Source organism: Eleutherodactylus coqui, chromosome 1 (assembly GCF_035609145.1).
Source record: "Eleutherodactylus coqui strain aEleCoq1 chromosome 1, aEleCoq1.hap1, whole genome shotgun sequence".
NCBI lineage: Eukaryota > Metazoa > Chordata > Amphibia > Anura > Eleutherodactylidae > Eleutherodactylus > Eleutherodactylus coqui.
Window position 1 is genome coordinate 213997803 of NC_089837.1, and position 19610 is coordinate 214017412.

Below are 19610 nucleotides of genomic sequence, written 5' to 3' on the forward strand. Positions count from 1 at the left end.
ATGTTTTTGCAAGAAAAAGCCTTGGCAACGCTCAGACATCTCACGAGCAAAATTGTGATTTTTTTTTTCTCACGGCAAAATTGCGATTGCCATTGTGGAGGAGCTCTTAAGGTGGCTACAGAAATAACAATGATTAACGCTCCAGCCATAAACATCGATTACTACAGACAGTGTAAGAACCGTATTTTTGGCTCTATAAGACGCACTTTTCTTCCCTCCAAAACGGGGGCGGGAAAGTCAGTGTGTCTTATAGAGCAAACGTACTGAAATTCAAGGTTACCGGCGCGATCACGAGTTTAACACATTTGATCACGCAAACTAAATAGCAGTCGTACAAACAAACTCTTGATTGTGCTAGCAAACCATGGGTGCGTCTTATAGAGCGAAAAATACGGTCATTTTGTTACTATACAAAGTAGAGGTCCAGCTTTCATATTTCTCTCCCATTTCAGTGATAAATGTGCCAATTTTAAAATTTCACATCAATAAAACAAGAGACCACAGCAATAATATCGGAAGCGATGGGAAGGAATTAGCAGTTATGTTCCTTTACTAACGATTTGAACTCGTCCATCTATGGTCAGCTTTAGAGAAGAGTATGCATCAACACGGAGTTAACTGTTACCTGGTAATGAAGGTAATCCTAGTCCTTACAACCATACTCAGGTCCTCCTTCCCACCAGAGCAGAGTAAGGCCCCCTTCACTTGAGTCCAGCAATCCGGTGTTCTTTCCTTCCGTCATGGTACAGAACTGATCCCATGCTTTCCTATGGGAGCAGTTTTGGCATCCTACGCACCAGTTGTGCTGATGGGCATCTCTGCACGGGACAATAAAAGCAGAATTTTTCTGCCTAGCTATGGACACCAGACCTGTGCACAAAATAGACAAAAATATCATCAGACGTGTCTAACTCAGACATAAAACAACCGGCTGGATATAATTTGTATAAGTGAGCCCAGTCTAAGAGCGTCGTTACAAAAACTTCACAAATACGTTTTTTTCCATTATGAACTGAAGATTTGTGACACAATGCTTGACTATGGTTGTACAAATTGGAATTATCCAAACCTTTTCGCAGAAAGCAATTAAATACATAGTTTCTCTATAGACAATGTATGGCAGGCTTATGTGTGCTGCTTGGTTTTCTATATTTTTTTGGCAAGCGGTGATATAAGCACTAATGGGGTAGCATGTTTTTGATGAGGAAATACCAGAGCAGTGATAGGAAATGGGGGGTTTCTAAGATTGGTCGCCACTGATAATATTCAGTGCGGGGAGGAAGGGGGACCAAAGCCACCTGTCAGTTTGGTTTATGTAGCTTAGATGTGGAGCCAAAGCAGGAGTTTGAAGACTGGCAGTGAACTCCATGTTCATCTGTCAACTCTGACTTTCCATTGTGTTAAGCTCATTCCCGTAGATTTTTGGCAGTGGAGCCAAGACTGAAGGTGGCAGTTCTTCACTGCTCGGGTCGGACCATGAAAGAGTAGCTGTTATGAATCTTTTTATTATGTGACATGCCCCAGACTGCCCTCTGCTAAATCATGTGTGAATAAGATCAGTCTGCTGATGAATATATGCAGTTCTCTACCCCATGTTTTACTTAGTGTAATAAGTCATTCACATGTATTCATTCATTTCAAGAGACATACCTTAAGCAACTACACACGATTTCAGTATAAGCTACACCTGTTTAAATATATAGATTTGTGGCCAAATGAACTGGAGCAGATGTAGAATTTTTGAGGACTTGCACTCCAGTCACTGTGCCCTATGCCAATTATATACCCATAGAACACCACACCCAGAGTGCCTATTATGGACCATTGTACAATCCACATGTACAATAAATTTACATTTTTGTACAATTTAGGAATTTTACCCCCAACAAATCAATTCTAACGATCTAAATAAATTGGAATAAACTGCTAGTGGTGAAGTTGGAAGAGATGGCTGTTGGATGAACCAGCATGGGGCATGAGGCTGATTTTGTGCTTCAGCAAACAGATCTTTTTGAAAGTAATCAGAGAACTAAAAAAGTTTCAAACTCTTATCTAAATCAGTTATGAGAACAACAATGGTAATGTGGAAGGCAAAAGCAAAAGAACAGGTTTCCCAAAGTACCGGATATTTACGGGTGCAGACATTAAAGCAAACACATCACATTGCTCAATCATGTGAAAATGATTCCTTGTTTTTACAATAACACAAAACGCCTTTGGTGCTTCTGAGCTCTCCTTGTTTACCGAGATTGTGTCTTCACAATATGGGATAATACGTCAACCTGGTGGCCTTTGTCGTTTTAGCGGTGGCACTATGTTTCTGTAAATGGTTGCATCTGCCTTTTATGGATGAAGTTATGAGTCATTGGCAGCATTTTTACTCCTGCCCAGACAAGCTGTCCACCTCTAAATTAGTCGGAGCTCACACAACCGTGCTTCCGGTGTGCCGCGCATGAGTACGCAGCAAGTATGCAATGACAATGCGCACTTACTGCATTCCACCAATCTCCATACACTATCTTGGTGTGTATGCGAACTTAATTCGTGCCAAGATAGAACATGCTGTGATTTTTTTTTTTGCGCGCATATTCCAGGCAGCTTGTGTGAGCCGCACAATGTAAGTGTATGGGAGAATGCTACTGCTTATTATGCGTGCTAAAACCTCATGGTAATACACAATGAGCATACGGCCTTACCCTACTCACTATTTTCCTAAACTAGTGCCACTATTAGTGACGTAATACCAAGCAATGCTCCATATATAAGCTCCAAATAACTTAGTTCCTTAATTGCTTTGAGTTAGATAAACTTTAGGGACAATATTTTGTTACCTTGGATTTAGCATCTCTAAAGTGAAGCTGCAGTTTAAAGGCTACAGTATGTTCATTTTTGGAGCCTACTTTATTCTATTGCTATACTTGGTGTACAATATATGCAGTTTTTTGTAGTCTGCATCCATGGAAACACATAGGTTTACATAGGAGCTGTAAACACAAAACAGTATGCTTTTTTAAATCCATTTGTAGTAAGATAGATAGATAGATAGTCTATAATGCAATATTACCAGTAACCAGTTTTGACCTACTGTAAAACTTTGGACAAATAATGTAAAACCATCTCTGCAAATTGATACTCATCAAACATCCAGTTATATTAGTGCCCATGACCACATCTATGGCATCAGCATTAAACATGGTCTGTCATTTTTAGTGGTAAGGGTCATATTCTTAATAGCTTGAGGGATTAAGATGTAGAACCACGCCACCTATATATTAATGGGAATACATGGTTTTGAAATGAATTTCTTGCCACGTAATCTGTTTTCTGTAATAAGTGTCTCAGTAACTGCAACTGAAAGGTATAAGGAAATCTGTGGAAAAACCCAGTAATACCTTCATGGTCGAGAAATGATGACCCGGCAAAACAAATACTCTGTCTTGAGTATTGCAATCAAGCTGGGTACTCATTTTACCGACCTCGGAAGGATGGAAGGCCGAGTCAACCAGCCGGCTTCCTGAACCACGTGGGGATTGAACTTGCAACCTTCAGGTCATGAGCAAGAGCTTAGGACTGCATACTGCTGCCTTAACACTCCGCACCACACGAGACCCCTGTTACAAGTTAATGTTCTCAGTTTCACACCTCTTCCAAAAAGTAGCATAATCGAGACATATTCATGAGCATGAGGTGTAAAACAAGGAGGCTCTTCCTTAGGGCTTTATAAAGAATCACATATATGGTAATTACAATTATAGAACATTTCGGCAAGATACTTTAGCAATCTTGCAATTTCGGTATACTAGAAAAAGCCATTAATTGTTATCCCTACTAATCTCATTGCTTACTGCACCGCATAGTCACAAAGAAATCCCACCAAATGATGGGTAATAACTGTCCATGCATAAAAGTGCAACTGCTTTGTAGAGTCCATACCTTGGAGCCAAAAAATGGACAGTGAGTCCTCTCAGCAAAGTTCTACAGTCTCTGTGATTCGCTTGAGTTGTGCTTTTGTCGATCTGCTATTCAGTAAGACATCTGCTCTACATTAATGGACAAAAATGTAGTATTACATAAACGTGCTTATTTCAAGGTTTGTATTCATCGGCAGATATTCAATATTGAGATATAATATATGATGGGGTATATATTGAAACAGGACAAACACAGGGCTTTAGATGTGTGAACAGCAGTTGGCCTTGCCCTTGACTTCAGAGGGGGCACATCATGGTAGAACATAAGAAATACATCACACAACTCCCTGCCAAATCTCCCTAACAGCACTATAACTTAGTTTATGGTGTTGTGGAGACATGAAGGTTCCTTAAAAATGGAAATTGACTTCTAGCTACAAACCAGTGTAGCAACAGGCGAGGCATAAAAGGCTCGGCATCTTTAGAGGTTTGTAGCTTCTTACTGTTATAGTCATTTGACTAGCTGGTACACCTTCCTGAAAATAGTTACTTGACTACTGAGATGCTCTAGGGAAGAGTGTGGGAAGGTGATGGATCCTAAATCATTTTAGCCTTTGCAGAATAGAGACACTATAGACTGAACAGCTCCATTATATTTATAAATTTTGCTATACACTATCCAATATTTGAGCCTCACGTGACATAGAAAGGGATATTGAACACTCTATATCACACAAAGAGATATATGGCAGAAAAACAATTTATTTGAAATGGGAAGAGAGGCTATCAAAATTGGAATTATTCACCCTAGAAAAATGACGATTAAGGGGCGACCAAATAACTATGTATAAATACATTAGCGGACAATGCAAGGTTCTTTCCCATGATCTGTTTATACCCAGGACTGTGACGGTAACAAGAGGGCATCCTCTACATCTAGAAGAACGAAGGGGTTCTTTACTGTAAGAGCAGTGAGACTATGGAACTCTCTGCCTGAGGATGTGGTGATGACAAAATTGATAGAGGAGTTTAAGAGGGGACTAGACATCTTTTTAGAGCGCTAGACTGCTACAACATTACAGGATGTAGACATTAAAAAAAACAGAAGGGTAGTTGATCTGGGTATCTTCCGACTGCCGGATTTTGAGTCAGGAAGGAACTTTCCAAATGTTGATCATGGGATTATTCTGACTGCCATTATAGAGTTTCGAAGAAAAGGAATTAATTCCCCAAAACGGGGTAAATTGGCTGCCTCATTAGTTTTTTTTTTCCTTCCTCTGGATCAACAAGGAAGGGTGGTGGAAACAGGCTGAACTGGGTGAACATTTGACTTTTTTTAGCCTAGCATACTATGTTACTCTTCTTACAGCTCAGAAGATCTGACTGTGAAACTGAAGATGTGTTACCAGTAGAGATGAGCGAGTATACTCGCTAAAGGCAATTGCTCGAGCGAGCATTGCCTTTAGCGAGTACCTGCCCGCTCGAGACTGAAGGTTCGGGTGCCAGCGGCAGGCAGGGAGCTGTGGGGGAGAGCGGGGAGGAATGGAGGGGAGATCTCTCTCTCTCCCTCTCTCCCCCCCGCTCCCTCCTGCTGACAGCCGCTACTCACCGCTCCCCCGCGCCGGCACCCGAACCTTCAGTCTCGAGCGGGCAGGTACTCGCTAAAGGCAATGCTCGCTCGAGCAATTGCCTTTAGCGAGTATACTCGCTCATCTCTAGTTACCAGCCAGCATTACGTTTCTGATAATCTCTGTTTAATGATATAGTCCTTGAGTAGCCAGTACATCACGAAGCCAGATCCACTACAGAATGAAGACTCATTGGCTGAATTAATATTAAACTAAAGCTGACCTCTGCAAAAGTATTTTCTGGTAAATTAAAGGAACACCATAACCCATCTACATAGGGCTCTGTCTCATGCTTCCACAAACCTACACTACACCTATCCCAGGACAAGAGAGGACCGGTTTCGTTTCAAATCACCTTCATTAAAATGTTGGTTTGACCCATGGCCCAGTTGTCCCCTTACTTGTTTGGTAAACTTGTTTTAAAGCCTATTTTAAAAAAGGTATCCTTGCACAACTTCAGATAGGTCAATGGGTAAGGCCATATTCTTATATGGTCGATATTCTCTTGGAAGATCTGTCATTTGAATGGGTTCATTCAGATGATTGATTTTTCACTCTGACCCATGGTCCAAGTTTGAAAAATTGCTGCATGTCCTATTTTAGTGCCAGTCTCGCACGAAAAAGGGACACGTAAAGTGCGGTTCCCACAAATCGCACAGCAAACACACGGGGAACAACTCGCTCTCGTACGTGTGAATATGGCCTTAAGGCAACAGGGCCAAATCGAACCTGTGCCCAATGTCTCCACAGGCTACTGCTATGCTAGATTTACCCTTGTGCTGTATTGAAGTCTGACTGCTTGATATTTTTCAAGGGAGTTTTTTATATCATGCAATATTACATTTTTCTTGTATGTTAATCGTTATCCACATCGCTATCAGTAAGGTTAAGAAACCTTTTATACTGACTTGAACATTTTTGTGCATGTGTCCTGCCATGGTGCTGCAGTCATTGCCTCCAGGATTACTTCCATTGTCATCCCAAGAATTTACAGAGTATCCAGAAGTAATTGTGACATTGTAAATGTAGCCGGTGCTTCCTCTCAGTACATTGCTCACCTGCATAATGGAGACAGTATAGATGGCAATTCCCATGGAGGAGGGGGGTGGGAATGGACAATAAAAGACCGGAACCAAATGAGTAAGCAGATAAGATGTTTCTGAGGACTAAAAACCACCATAGCTTGTGAGAAGTGAGCTTCAGGAACCCCTAGATTCCACTATACTTTACTTGGACCCTTATGAATAGGAAATACATGATAGTGCATGCAATGTATACAATACGGCCATTCATCTAGAATGCAGCTTAGTTACTTCAAACAGATGTGATGACATAATGCAGGGGACTGAATTGACTAAGGGTTTTAGTGTGTGATTCAGATATATTCGATTTTACTGTGAGTCAGCTTAGCCTAATCACTTGCCACATTTACATGATATATATAGTTTAGCTCCAGTTTCAGGTGACTGCTTTATCACCGTGATTTTTCACTCATACATTGTATATCTGCCAGGACTTATTGTTTCAAGATCGGGCTCATTTCAGAATATGACTATCGGCTGAAAAAAAACCCCACTATACTTTATTGTATTAGCATTGTTTTCCTGTTACCTAGCCCAAATGAGAAATATCCCCCCTAATGCAACACTTTTGTGTGGGTTTTTTTTGTATTCTAAAAGTATTCACCAAGTAGTCACAAAATACAAGAAAAGTATTAAAAGCACCAACAGTATTAATGGTGCTAAAGGCCATTGTTGAGCTAAGTAACATAGTATGTAAGGCCAAAAAAAGACAACATGTCCATCCAGTTCAGCCTATTACAACCCCCACACCCCCAGAGGAAGGCAAAAAAAAACCCATTGAGGTAGAAGGCAATTTTCCCAATTTAAGGGAAAAAATTCCTTCCCGACTGCAATCTGGCAATTGGAATAATCCGTTGATCAACAACACTTTTGAAGTAATTAGTGACTATAACATATAACATTTAGAGATGAGCGAGCACCCAAATGCTCGGGTCCGCGTTATTCGAGTCGAGCTTTTCATAAAATATGAGAGCTCTACTCGAGTAACGAACCCCATTGACTACAATGGGAGACTGGAGCATTTTTGTATGAAGGACGCCGGGTCCCGAGCTTTTTTTTTTTTTTCTTGGTTTGTGTTCTCTCTCTTTCTCTCTCTCTTCCCCTGCCTGCCAGCCAAAAAATTTGCGTAGGAGAGGGGAGGGGCCAAAACAGGCACTTCACAGCGGGGAGGAGCCAAAAACTGTGGCTGGGGCGAACACAGCGTGATGCTCGTTCGAGTAACGAGCACCATCGAGTACGCTAATACTCAAACGAGCATCAAGCTCAGCAAAGTACATTCGCTCAACTCTAATAATATTGTATCGCTCAAGAAAGGCATCCAGGCCCCTCTTAACTCTTTTATCGAATATGTGTATTTTTTTCTTTTAATCGGAACTTTAGGATGATTTTTTGCTGTATACTGTGCAAACGTAAGTGGTCACTTAAAATGTAACAGGAATTTATAGGAACCTCGCATAAATCTTGTGATGCATAGAATTGTATCAAATCACCTTGCCTGGTATTTTTTGAATACCTAAATGTATGTTGTTTTACTTCTTCCTTGTGTAGAATGTGACAAGCTCCGAAGGGATGGATATCGAAGTTCACAATACTACTCCCAAGGGCCAACATTCTCATCTTCAGACATGGTTTGCACAAGTTACCAAGAAGATGACGATGAGCACAGTCGAAAGGTATCCGCATATTAACTTTTCCCATGTATGATAGTATGTCACAATGCCATTGTTATACCCACTAATAGTCTAATTCTTTCATGCAGAAGAGCCATAGACATGACTACATATTCCCTCTTGCCCTATGATAGCATAATCTTCTTTGTGTCTAAGTTGCCTTCTTTATTTCCATTAGAACACTTCTTTCCTGTGTTTTCATAAGCCTGAATGTTGGGTACACCGGTATCACCTGCCCTACCCACAACCATTCTTCCCTGTTTCTTTCTTTTAGAGAGAGGAGGAAGGAGCACAAATAGGAAACTAAGAAAGCAAGTAACATAGTAACATAATATGTTAGGCTGAATGAAGACAATGTCCATCTAGTTCAGCCTGTTTCAACCCCCCCAAGTGATGGGAAGAGCAGATATAGTAGAGATGATAGAAGGTGCAGTATAAACAGCTTTAAAGAAGTTCTTAGACTCCTTATACTATGTCCTTTTAGGGACCTTTCACACAGGATGGAATATTCTGCTACAGCATTGTGGAATATGCCCTCCTGTGGAATATTCAGCAGCACCAAAATCTGCACTCTTAATGTGCTGATTTTGGTGCATAACTGAAAAAAACAGAATCCTGCCACCAAACTCGCAGTTAGCCATGCGGATTTTGGGGCGGAATTCAGGGATTGCTGTTGTGGAATATTCCGTCCTGTGTGAAAGGTCCCTTAATATACCTTGATGAATTATGTTCCTGAAGCTTAAAGGCTATGGACAGCTTTGGGCGGGGTGGAGGTGGCTGGGCTATTTTTTTACACTTAAATGAATGTATTTTGGGCTGACAATTGTTTTTGCTTTAGGGTGTAATTAAAAATTTTGCTCAGTTCTTCTTCTGCAGCATCTCCATATCACTTTATATACACACTGCAGTCTAAAGGTCCATTTAGACACGATGAATGTTGAGCAAACGATGCCCGACACTCGTCCCTGTGTGTCCTCGCTGCCGTGCTGTTGCACAGGAGCTAGTATCGCTGGCTCACTCATAGAGCAGCCAGCAGGGGGGTGGGCGGCTGCAGGAGATTTCTCTCCTCGCACTCCCCCTCCCCTCTCCATTGACTTTTCAGTCATCTTTAAAAACCTTGTTAGCCCTCGCTTGCTTCATGTCCTGTGTGATAAGAAAGTGCTGCTCAGGGAGTGGACGAGAAGCGCACAAGCTGCCGGCAGGACTTTCTGTTTGAAAGCTCTGCACAAGCGCTGACAACCTGAGGCCTCCCTCACACAGGCATTTGCAAAATGTTGCGTTTACAGCATTTTCAGCAGCGTTGGCCTGCGTTTTAACAGCGTTTTGACAGCATTTTGACTGTGTTTTTAGCACAGCTGAAAACGTAGCCAAGGAAGCTGGAAACTTTTTTCTCAGACTCGCTGGCACAGCAACCTGCGTTTAACGCTATAAAAATGCAGTACAAAGTGCAGCCCATTCATTTCAATGGGAGACACACAGCTGAAAACGGCCAAGAATAGAACATGCAACGCTTTCAAAACACTGCGTTTTAAGCCTTGTGTGGGCAGCCCCATTGAAATGAACGGGAGTGTTGAACAGTGCTAAACACTGTACAAAAACGTCTGTGTGAGGCAGGCCTTAGCGGTGACCTCAGCGCTCATGCAGTCACTTAACAGTCTGTGGGCCCGTGTAAAAGGGGCTTAAGCCATCAGTCCAGCCTTACTGACAGATCTCCTATTGAGACTCAAAGGAGTTTTATCATTACAAAAAAAAACCCGTCCACCTGCTCGGCCCGGCCTAAAATAAAAAAAGAGGGCACACTCGCCTGTCCTGGAGCCCCAGGATGCAGCTGAGAGATGCCGCAAGTATCGGCATTGACTTACAGGCAAGCGGCCCGGCGAAAGTCAGGTGTCGCCTGCTGCCAATCAGAGGTCGCAGCATCATCATACATGTTTACCAGGAGCATGTACGGTCACGTATGTACATTTATGCTGTGATGTCTGATTGGCAACAGATGACACCTAACTTCCTCCGGGCCGTTAACCCGGAAGTCAACGCCGATACTAGTGGCAGCTCTGAGCTGCATCCTGGGGCTCCAGGACAGGCGAGTGTGCCCTCTTTTTTTATTTTAGGCTAAGCCAAGCAGGTGGACGGGGTTTTGTTGTAATGACAAAACCTCTTTAGGGTCCTTTCACATGGGTGAATTTTTGGTCCAACTTATGGACCGCCAATAGCCACTCATTTCATTTTTTTTTTTACATGGGCTGAGAATTGGTTTATGGGGACAAATGACTGCTAATACAGTCGTTCGTCCCATAGGCCGGCTATACATCATGCTATTCACAGGGGCGGGGTAGTCCTATCAGCAAACAGTTTTATGCTTACATATATGAACCGATCATCCGACAAACAAGCATTTGCTCATTCATTGGTGATCGTTGGTCCCTTCACACACGCTATTGTCAGGCAAATGAGCATTTGGAGGAATGTGTGGGGATTATAATCTGCCATGTAAAAGGACCATTAGTCTGCAGTGTCTCTACGCAGTGATATGTAGAAGCTGCAAAAAAACAAATGGTGCAAATGTTTTTTATTAAACCCTGTGGCAAAAATTTTAGGCCCAAAATACATGCATTTAATTGAACAACAAATGTTTCCCCAAAGGTGTCCATAGCCTTTAATGAGCGGTACTGCAGACTTATTGCCCATACAAAGTTCACAGATTACACTAGATGGTCCAGATAGGATTAAAGGCCGTGCACAGAGTAAGCTTGTCGTAGAGACATATATAGACAAGCCAACATTTTTCCTTCAGCTGCAGCCCCCTCATCAGTCCTTAGGGCTAAAATCTCAACAAATATATGTTAGCCAGTTATTTTAGTGATATTTACTAAATCACAGAGAACCTTTTAAAGCTGATTTCTGTATTCTGTCCTACATTATTCTATAGCTCTTCCTTTCTAGTGTGTCATCTACAAGCTCCCTTATACAGCGTGCAGACAGAATGTGAGGGAGCATACACTGTATATACTGATCTCATTCACTTCATTTTCTGATAGATTTTGGCCATTACATACATTAACCATAGAAAACATGAATTACAGTTACCTATCCAATGCTTGCACATCATTTTTAACCTCTAAAGGACCAGACACTTTTTAGGGATCTTACCCATGTGGTGGTTTTACTGCCCTATTTTTTTTTTCTTCAGCTATTAAAATTATTTTCACTGTGTTTAATGTTTGCCCATGATATGTAGTCCGTTTTCACACAACCGAGAAAATCACGCAAGATTTTTGCATTGTGAGATGTAGGAATATGAACCCCATTCTTATGCAGCACGTCCTATTTTTGGGCATGCTCTTACACTGCATCGCCCAGTCATGCCGGAGGATCGCTACTTTCCTGAAGTGATGCAAGGTGGTTTCGTTACAAAAACAACTCGCATCTGCAGCAAAATTGCATGTTGGCAAGCGTGATATCAATGATTCACGGCCCGATATTGCACTCGCCTGTGTGAAATTAGCCATATATGACTATTTTTTAATATATTTTTTTCACAGATTTTTTTTCTGTTTTTTAGTTTTATGGGGGGTAAAAAACTAAAAATATATATATTTTTTTCAACTTATAGTTGTTTATTTTTAGTATATTTGACCTAAAATAAGGTACAGCAATGGGTTCCTCAATTTCTTTCAGACTTTTTGATATTTAATATGTATAGTTTTGGATTACAGGGCGCATTGGTGAGGGTTTTGGTTGGCGTCAGTGGTGGGTCATTTCCTCTTTTATGTATATATTTTTATTTTATTCTGTAAATTTTTTTAACTCATTTTTGTAACAGTTTTTTTTTTACCATCTATGACCCCCATGACATCATATAAGATCACTGGGGGTCATTCACATTTCTTTTTTTTTATTACACACTTTTACACCATAGCTGGGACATCCATAGTAGCTCCAGTTACATGGAAAAACATCCCCCTTTAGTAACATCAGTCACTAACATAGCTGATCAGGGTCTGCTAGGACGCTGCAGCTCTGATGTGCGGGGGAGCACCTGGTGGTCACGTGATCGCCGGGTCACATAGTGGAAGTAAAAAACGCTTCTCCTGTCTCCTCCGGGTGCTTACCAGCTGAGGACCCAACCTGGTCCTGCTAGATTGCAGGAGCAGTGGCTTTAATCCTGCACTATACTTCTGCTATTGGCCAGGATTAAAGCCAAGGACCAAACATTGTATATTTACCAAGCCTGGTCCTTAAGGGGTTAAAGAAAAGCAACCATTGTCCTTAATTTGCATGATTTCCCCTCCAGGTTTCTGTATGGTATAGATCTAATAATCTATGTAGCGGCAGTTGAGTAGACTGAAAACAGTCTGTACCTTTGTGTTTCCCCGTTGATTGTTTGATGCTCCGCATGTTCATGTACATTTTCTGTCTCTGGCATCCTTTCACTCATTCTCTCTTTTCTGCACAGTCTGATGTGTTAGGATGCATCTGTCAGTCTTGCCATAGTGTCTGCTGTTGCTTGGTGCCCTGGAACATTAAGGTACACCGGCTGTAGCTAAGACGCCCCCACTCAAATGGGTAGTATTTCTGTAGAATTAGACCTACAACCTCCTTAGCATTCTGCAGCAGTGTTGTCTCTCAGGATCAGGCCATGATTATAAAGGATACCAGTACCCCAATACAACTGTATCTTGTAGTATTCATCAGAAGATGTGAAAGTGTATGTCACCCCCAATCGACACAAAGTCTGGTATGCTGAGCAAAATTACTAATATCATAAACCGCAAATACTAATATACTTGTCATCAGTCATAGTTGGATAAATGGAAAGTTTTTGAAACTTTGCCAGTACTATTGTATGTGAACATCCCTCTGCTTTGTCATTCTATTGTATAGCCATAGAATAACCTTTATGTCCTTGCACACATAGTGTTCTCAAGAGTGGGGAGGACAGGTCTATGTTCCCATGAGAATAATCTGAATTGTGTCTCTCCTATACTTGATACCACTTCAGGGTCAGATTACGGAGAAAACACATCTTCACTCTCTAAAGACAATCGATTGATGACTCTTATTGCTCCTATGTACATTTCTGGTTCAATCATGACCCTGTTCTGGAAACACTGATCTGTTTGTGATAGAATAGCGTGATATAGATAGACGTTTGCGCCATAATATTCTGTAGTAAGCTTAGAGCTAACGTCATTATGCCTAGTTTCAAGAAATATCTATGAACCTCTCGCTTAATCCACGATTGTGATAGATTTATTATACAGACATCATGTCATACCTGCTGGCATCTCATAATATGGCATCCATTGGAAGCTTGACTTAAATTACTTTGCAGGAACCTTGGAAGTAATTACAAGCAACAGTGGGCCATGGGTCTTAAGTCGGCCCCTACAAGCGTCTTCCTCTAAGGGGGTATTAGATTCTGGGCGAGGGCCGTAGATTGAATCTTTGCCCTTGCTGAAGAAAGTGTTGTGGCAGTTTTGTTTTAGTATTGACTTTTCCATTGATTTTTATAGGAAAATGAGCAGGTTCAGTCGACTAACCCTGACTTTCCAACATAGAAAGTCTAAAACATGTAATGACTTTTCCCTCCGATGCTTCTTTGTAATGTAATACAGCTACAGTAGCAGTCATATCGATGTTCTCTATCTAGAGATTGTAAAGGCCACAAAATGGAAATCTCTGATGTAGCAAATTACAAAACCACCTGTCATGTGTGTATTTCTGTAAATCTCTTCTATATTGTTACATTGTATATACTGTGATATTAGCATACATTCATAGTCTCCCTTTGATCTCTAGAATATCTAAGAACAATCAGCATAATGTTACTACCTGACACGCTTCCTAGAAATTCCCTAGAAATTGCTGCGTGACTAATCAGGGCAGCCCCTTTGTGATCTATCAGAACTGTCTCTGGTGTCTGCCTTCTGGCATATATATATCTTGTAAAGACCCCTCCACCAGCAACCAGCTGCAAAAATATAGGTCAAAGATATTCCTCACATTCATTTTCGGAGCTTTTGTGTAGAAATAGCAATGCAAATAAATGCCTCAATATTTGGAACTGATATTCCAGTTGTTAGAAAGATTTTTGTGTTAATGCAAGAATTAGATTGATGCATCCCCAAGAATATACATTTTACTGCAGTGTTATCACTGGTAGGGCTTATTCACGAGACGCATAAAACTCGCACGAATATGAACTCCATTATTTTGAACTGACTTATTCACATGAGCGATTTTTTTTTTTTAAAACGCAGCATATTCTATCTTTTGGCATTCCATTGGAATTCCTCGCCCATTGTTTTTAAGACATCGCATGGCATTCGCATGCTGTACGATGTGATGTTTCCCATTGAAATCAATGGGAAACACTTGCAATCCTCTGATACGTGTGAAACATGCGCCTGAGGTGATGCAAAGCATTTTTAATGAGAACCGTGAGAAATGCATGTTAGCAAGCGCGATATTGGGCCGAATTTCTTGACCCGTGTAAATATTGCCTTACCTTTATTTGTTCTTGTGTTAATCCAGTTATTCTTCTTCATTACGGACAATGTGATGGTGTTATCTCCAGCAGAAGGTGTTGAGATCGTTCTTATGAAAGGTGAATGAAGCACACGTGTCATCGCAGCAGATTTCAATCAACGACGCCCAACCAGACCTTCCATTATCCACAGTGCAGTTGCCAAACATTTTTCCAAATTGGTCATCTGTCTGAAGAATGTGTGGTTAGCGGTACCTCCATACAGCAAATTTTGTCTACGCAGAAATGGCATCCTTACAAATTGCAGATGTTGCAGCACCTGACGTGGGACCACCCAGACTGCTAGATAGAATTTACAGAATGGGTGACACAGCAACTACAGATTTTCCCTGTCAAGTGCTATTCAGTCAGAAAGCACATTTCTAAATGAATAATGAAGTTAGCAAAGAAAATCACCAATAACCCCACCATGTTCTTGAGGCAGACAATGAATTTGAGAGAAGTTTGGCAACTGCACCATGGATAAGGTAAGGTCTGGTTGGATGGCGTTGATTGAAATCTGTGGCGATGACACGTGTGCTTCTTTCATCTGACACAAGGACGATCTCAAGACTTTCTGCTTGAGATAATGCAATCATTCGCATTGCCTATAATGAAGAAAAATCACTGTGTTAACTTGAGAGCAAATAAAGTTATGTTAAAGTGAAGCACATCGTTGTTTTTCTGATGAAATTATCTGCCCGTTTGATATATCACACAACTACCTTTTATTGGAATAATTAGAGTTGAATCCAAGATTGTGGCATTCAAAATGGCCGTTATGTTGGTCACGTGACCTAATAGATTTCCTGCTTTCCCTGCAGCTTGTATGCAAAAATGGATCATTGTCTGCAAAACCGTTTTCACTCTAGAGATATAGATAGGTGTGAGGAGAGGCCAACTGGTAACTTGGTTTTAAAAACATTTGTGGACAGATTTAGTGTTTTATTGGCTACTTACGCTGCATGTATAAGGTAAGAGCTACATGGTGACTTTTGGCTGTAAGAGGGGTTGCATGACCAAAAATTGCTGTGTAGCCCACATCAAAATGAGAGGAGTTGCAGCTTGCTGTGAATGCGGGCTGCAAAAAATCTATTGAGGTTGGATGTTTACTGACCCGTGTTCACGGCAAGCTGCAACCCCATTCAATTTAGGGTGAGGTCACAAGTAGAGATGAGCGAGCATACTTGCTAAGGGCAATTGCTCGATATAGCATTGCCCTTAGCGAGTACCTGCCCGCTCGGGAGCAAAGATTCGGCTGCTGGTGGCGGGCGGGGAGCGGCGGGGGAGAGCGGGGAGGAACGGAGGGGAGATCTCTCTCTCCCTGTCTCCCCCCCGCTCTCCCCTGCCCATGGCCGCAACTCACCTGTCACTCGCGCCAGCAGCCGAACCTTTTCTTCCGAGCGGGGAGATACTGGCTAAGGACAATGCTCGATTAAGCAATTGTCCTTAGCGAGTATGCTCGCTCATCTCTAGTCACAAGGCTACACAATGATTTCTGGTTGTACAACCAGAATTGTAGCCATAGCATGCAGTAACACAATACTAAAATATGGGGGATCAATATTGTGTATATTCAGCTACTGTCGCACCATAGTACGGTGTGCAACACTGGAATTATAGGCTATGTTTTTCTTATTTAAATTCACCACCATTAGGCTCTCCTTTCTTTTCCATCAGGAGAGCAGGGAAATGGAATTCCAGATCCGCCCTTTGAGGGAAATAAAGGGCACCTGGTACACCTCATTGACTATAATGGCACCTGCCTGGCTGCCATCCTGCCCTCCACCAAAATAACACAACTTGCTATGCTATTTTGTATGACTTTTTGTGCCATATCTGCACCAGAGGCTACGGACAGAGAATTGGACACAGATGTGAACAGAGCCTAATAGCTGAACATTAAACAGACTTAGAGCAAAAGCAAGGCCACTGTCACCCAAACATAAGCACATTTGCACAATGGATGTGGCGTATCTGTGTGCGCATCTGCATGTTCTACTGTATATTTTCCATGTACAGATCATACGTATTTGAGCGTGTGAAAAAAACAAGCAATCATGCTCCCATTCATTGAAATGGCCAATTAAGTTAATTCATTCCATATGTGCTATTTTCTTGCGCAGGAAAATAGAGCATGCGGCGTATTTTTTTGCGTGAATGAAAAGTGTGCATAAAATACGCCTATGTGAACGAACACATTGAAATCAATGGGTTCTATTAACCGCATATTACACATGCAAATATGTTTGCGTGACGCAAGCCTAACAGTGTTGGCTTCAGTACCAGTTTTCATTCAGATCTTTTATTGTATTCAATAATTCAACTTTCACAATCGTGTCCCATTCATATTGAATGCTGCATACTGTCATGGCAGCTAAGCTCATCATCTATATTTACTTTCCAGCTTTCAGTCTCTTCAAGTGAAGAGGAAAGGCTACTGACTGGGAAAAGACCAAAAACGCCTGTTCTTAATGAGTTCTCCGAAACCCACACAAACTGGACCAAGTCGCTCCCACTTCCTACTCCAGAGGAGAAGATGCGCCAGGAGGCTCAGGCCATCCAGACTGACGTGGTACCTATAAACGTAACGGGTATGATCACACTATACCATGCAATATGTTGTAGGAAGATTGTGACTGACAGGGCTCCTCTGGTGGCTGTCATATTCTCCGCCATTTATATGCAAATGAGTTACCTATTTCATTGGAAATTTCTCCGATTACAATGATCATTTTTATTAGGCAGTGAATGAATGTTATGCAGCTGTATGGATTGTCATCCGTAACCCTACAGCTGGTTGTACTACATTACAAACATACAACAGATAGGGTAACGTTAATTAGATCAACTCTCAACAGCATTTTGCCATTTAAATTGGCATTAAAAAAGTTGGAAAATAACCTGGAAAACCGGTTTTGTGTTTCATCATGTCTTTTTCTCCACTAATACTGTATGTTACAAAGTTCTGCTGGTTGGCCTCATCCCGCGGTTAGATGTGATTGTCATATAACTGCCCTGCACTCCGGTAAGAGGAAACCAGGTAGTTCTGCATTTCTCTTTATGGAGGAGAAAACATAATGTAACCCAAAACCAGTAAACCAAAGGTCTTTTTGAAAGGGTTGTTTCATCAGCGGGCTAAAAAACAGCAGTGGCTGGCCAACTAAAGAAGGAAACCGCGGCATGAGGTAGATTCACACGTGGTGTAAAAACACGCCATAATCAAATTAGCCACATAATAAATATGCAAATTTACTCATGCGTGCGTGTGAATCCAGCCTAAAACATGTGGATTTTACAACAGATTTGTTTCTAGCATATTTTTTAACCATGTGTGATTCTACCCTTACATTGCGTGATTACATAGCTGGCTCGCGTTCTGTAGAGTGGACTACACCTATTGTGCCATGTGCCAATGTGCATCACACAAAAAAAGATATTTTATTATGTGGAAGTCTCAAATGCCCCCTAGTCGTGTGCTGCCCTTTTGCATTGGCTGGGATAGCTATGTGTTACTGACGTTCTGACATGCCTTCTGCATTCAGGTTATGACTTTCAATTGCAGAAAGCAGAGAGGTTTCAGCATTAGGTGTTTTTTTAAAACCCCATCTATTATTGGCTGAAGTGGTAAAAAAACATAAAAAACAGTCAAGGCAACGAAGTTCTGTTCTTGACCACCAAAATGAATACACTTAAATGGTTCAGTAAAGGTAGAACACAATATGCTTGTTGAATTTGGTGTTTTTGAGAGCCGTTAAACCCTTCTCCACATCAGAGTTTCACTTAGGAATGACTTGTTTATTGTGAATGGAGGCGGGTGGGCCGAAACTATCCTCGCCCGCTCCACCTCCATTCAGTAGCGATGATTGTTCCTATGTAAAAGCACAGAAACAATTATTGCTGGTACGACTTGTTGAGCATCTGTGCCTGACAGGTCATCCCATGTAAAAGGACCCATAGGACTGAGCAGATATCTGGATATCTGAACCGCTGCCCAAGCTGCCTTCTATGTAGATATAGCATTCCGGTGAGCATCTGATCAGGAATAACTCCCTCTAGTGGATCCTGTGTTGTCCTGTAGAGAGAATATTGGTCAACCCAGTTTCAAAAATGTGCAAACTCTAGCTTCCGAAAAACTTCTTAGAATTTTTTTTTGTATGAGGGGCAGAATTTGCTTTGTAACTAGAGATGAGCGAACACGCTTGGATAAGTCAGTTACTTGAGCGAGCCTTGCTCTTCTCGAGTAATTGCATTGTTGTCCAAGCATGCTTGGGGGTGTGGCGGGGTGTGGTGGATGATAGCCGGGGAGAGAGTGAGAGAGATCTCTCTCTCCACCGCCGCCCCCCCCGAGCACGCTCGGACAAGAATGCACTTCCTCGAGAAGAGCGAGGCTTGCTCAAGTAACTGACTTATCCGAACGTGCTCGCTCATCACTATTTCTAACCTATATTTAGAACAGATATAAGGCAAAACGTATATAAATAAGGAACCTCCCAGCAGTTGTGGTCCTTAAAGATCAGTGCTCGGAGTCCATAGTTTAACATTGTACATATTAGAGTACAAGAACATCAAATGTTTGATATAAGCTTTAGCTTTCTATGTAGCTATTCCATCATGGAAGCAGCAAAACGGAAATAAAACCTTTGCGTTTTCCTGCCCATTGAAAAGCATTGAAAGTGAAGATCTTCTGTTTCAAAATATTTCTCCATTTTCCGTCTCTATTCTGCTTTTTACACTGAAACAAAAAGCGCGGACTGCTGCGCTTTTGTTTCCCGTTCAATAAACAGATT

General features: G+C 41.6%; 1 protein-coding gene across 6 annotated transcripts in view; it reads left to right on the plus strand.

Annotated features, from left to right (window-relative positions):
• The window catches only part of NHSL1 (NHS like 1), a 186281-nt gene that overhangs the window by 152528 nt on the left and 14143 nt on the right, over positions 1 to 19610 (plus strand). For all 6 annotated transcript variants that reach the window (XM_066605505.1, XM_066605507.1, XM_066605506.1 and 3 more), the window contains exons 3-4: positions 8170 to 8294; positions 17228 to 17414. In XM_066605505.1, the coding sequence (XP_066461602.1) occupies positions 8170 to 8294; positions 17228 to 17414 (312 nt within the window). The remainder of the gene's footprint in view (positions 1 to 8169; positions 8295 to 17227; positions 17415 to 19610) is intronic.